At 31.1% G+C, this 2,673-nt stretch overlaps 1 protein-coding gene across 1 annotated transcript; it reads left to right on the top strand.

The window, feature by feature from the left end:
- Positions 1 to 567: 567 nt before the first annotated feature.
- Positions 568 to 2,370, top strand: LOC105625466 (aldose reductase-like; the record flags this gene model as incomplete). The annotated part of the gene is made up of 3 exons (XM_012206795.1): positions 568 to 639; positions 1,931 to 2,098; positions 2,254 to 2,370. Coding segments are annotated over exons 1-3 (357 nt in total), but the record flags the coding sequence as incomplete, so codon positions are not given.
- Positions 2,371 to 2,673: the final 303 nt, after the last annotated feature.

Genomic DNA, 2,673 nt, shown 5'->3' with positions numbered 1-2,673 from the left:
GTGTGTGTGTGTGTGTGTGTGTGTGTGTGTGTGTGTGTGTGTGTGTGTGTGTGTGTGTGTGTGTGTGTGTGTGGGGCGTGGTCTGATAACTGCGTTCGAAAGTACCGCCGATCCAAATATCATTTTATCTTTGTTGTGTATCGAAACAAGGATAAAATGATACTCGGACTATTCGGAGGTATTTAGGTAGGCTTTCTGAACGCAGCCACCAAAGCACAATCGTGATGTCTGTGTTTTTACGTTACATGTGTGCGTACAGTTATTTTAAGTCAACGATTTTACTGGTGAGCCTGGTTACTGATAGATTGCGTGAGGTGACGACATTTGATAGATACATGTAGGAGAAAATTAGCTTATTCATTGTTAGTCTTTTATTTTCAGATATAATTCTCGCATCGCAACAGTAGTATTGCATGTGTGTCTATCGATATTGTGAATTGTGTTTAAACAATATACTTATTTAAAGTGTTTCATAATAGCCAAGGACTCGATTGCGCTGTTGCTTTGACGACCTTGCACACATTTCCTGCTGCTGCACCTATCTATAATCTGCAATCGGTGATAACAATGGCTGGTATTCCGAAAATTACATTTTCGAATGGATACAAAATGCCGGCGTTGGGCCTCGGAACTTATAAGGTACGTACTATTTTATAAGAGATAGAAGTAGACATATTAAATGTGTATAAATTACATCATCATGAGATATTATTTTATACGCATTTTATTTGAATTTCAAACGTATCGCAGCATCCATATCAAAATGGAAATCGAGCAATTATTCTTATTATTCTTATTCGTATATTATTACAACGATCACTAATCCTATTTATTTTATAATACAATTTTTAATATTCTTACTAGGAATTTCATTTTTGACAAATCTATTTCACTCAAGTTGAGAGTTGCAATTCGTTCATCTCCCGCGATAGTTTTCTTTTTTAGGACGTTCAGGGACGTGCAAGGGAGATTTTCCAAAGGCGTTCGGGATAATTATGATCTTCCCTCTTTCTCTCTTTCTCTCTTCGGAATTTTAGATTATTTTAAAGAATACATATATATATTTTAAAGAATTTTAAATTTTATCTAAGAAATAAAAGCTATGACTTGAAGCAGGTTATTGAGTTCTAATAATTAAATTTCAATATTTAACAATTCATTTAAAATACAAAATTACATACATTCTTCAATTAGGTCATCCTCAGTATAAAATAAACAACAATTTAATTGATTAAAACTAAAAACGGTTGCAAAGGTTATAAGTCGGTTAATATACAAAATATCGTTAAATTTCGTAAACATACTAAACATAATAAAGATTTTTAAGATCATTCGAATTAAAAAGTTGGTAAAGAAATTAATTTTCTTTTCCAATAGATGGATTAAAAATATATTGGGGTTGTCCGGAAAGTTTGTGCCACAAAAGATTTAAATTTAATAAATGTATACTAAAATTTAAATCTTCTGCGTTTCAATTTTCCTTCAAAATCGGCACGAACTAAAAGATCGCAATATTTATAAATCAGTTAATATAAAAGTATCTAATCGTTGAGGAATCTTCTAAATTTTTTACCTTGACATTTTTTCCGCGTTATTTTGTATTACTTTTGAATTACAGTAATCCTTAAGTTATAATAAAAAATTGATCAATCACAGTTGAATATGAGGAAAATAATCGACTATATAATTTGTCAATTTCTTACATTAAATTAGTATTATTAATGGACAACCAGATGTGAAATAATTATTTGTTTACTGTTTTAATTAATTTTATTAATTTGCTTTCATTTTTATGTATGTCTGAGACTTCAAGTGAAATGTCCCAGCCGATGTTTCGCTTATAAGTTTCAGTTTTGAAATTTTTGATAAACGGCAATCTTACCCAACATAATTTGTACTTTTTTTTTCTTCATTTTTGGGAAAAAAATAGTCTCAGCTAGGGGATGTGAAAAGAGCTGTTAAGGACGCAATAGATCTAGGATATCGTCATATTGATACAGCTTTCTTTTATGGTAACGAGAAAGAGATTGGGGAAGCTATTCGCGACAAAATCGAAGATAGTAGCGTGACCAGAGAGGACTTATTTATTACCACAAAGGTGAGATCAATATATAAGCATGAGCAAAATACGAATATTTATTTTGGCACCTGCTAAATTCCAAATAATTCATTTTTTATAAGAGACACAATAAATATCAAAATTTAAATTAAATATTTCGTTTTGTAAATTTAATTGAATTTGTTTCGTTGCAGTTATGGAACAATTTCCATAAAGAAGAGTATATCGTTCCGGCTTGTAAACAATCATTGGCCAATCTTGGTTTAGATTATGTGGATCTCTTTTTAGTTCACTGGCCATTTGCTTTCAAGGTAAACATTGACATCAACGAAGTGAAATAAGATGAAATAAGAAAAAAGATTTTGTTTTTTTTTATTAAGCATATTCGGAGTTACATGATAACGAGTTGATTTCCAGATATATTTATTTTATAATACAATTTTTATTTAATATTCTTACTAGGAATTTTAGTTTTGTTTGGCAAATCTATTTCACTCAAGTTGAGAATTGCAATTCCTTCCTCTCCCGCGCATAGTTCTCTTTTTTAGGACATTCAGGGACGTGCGAGGGAGATTTTCCAAAGGCGTCCGGAATAATTATGAATGCCTCTCTCT

Source organism: Atta cephalotes (assembly GCF_000143395.1).
Source record: "Atta cephalotes unplaced genomic scaffold scaffold01733, whole genome shotgun sequence".
In the NCBI taxonomy this organism is placed as follows: domain Eukaryota; kingdom Metazoa; phylum Arthropoda; class Insecta; order Hymenoptera; family Formicidae; genus Atta; species Atta cephalotes.
This window is presented reverse-complemented; position numbering and strand designations above follow the sequence as displayed.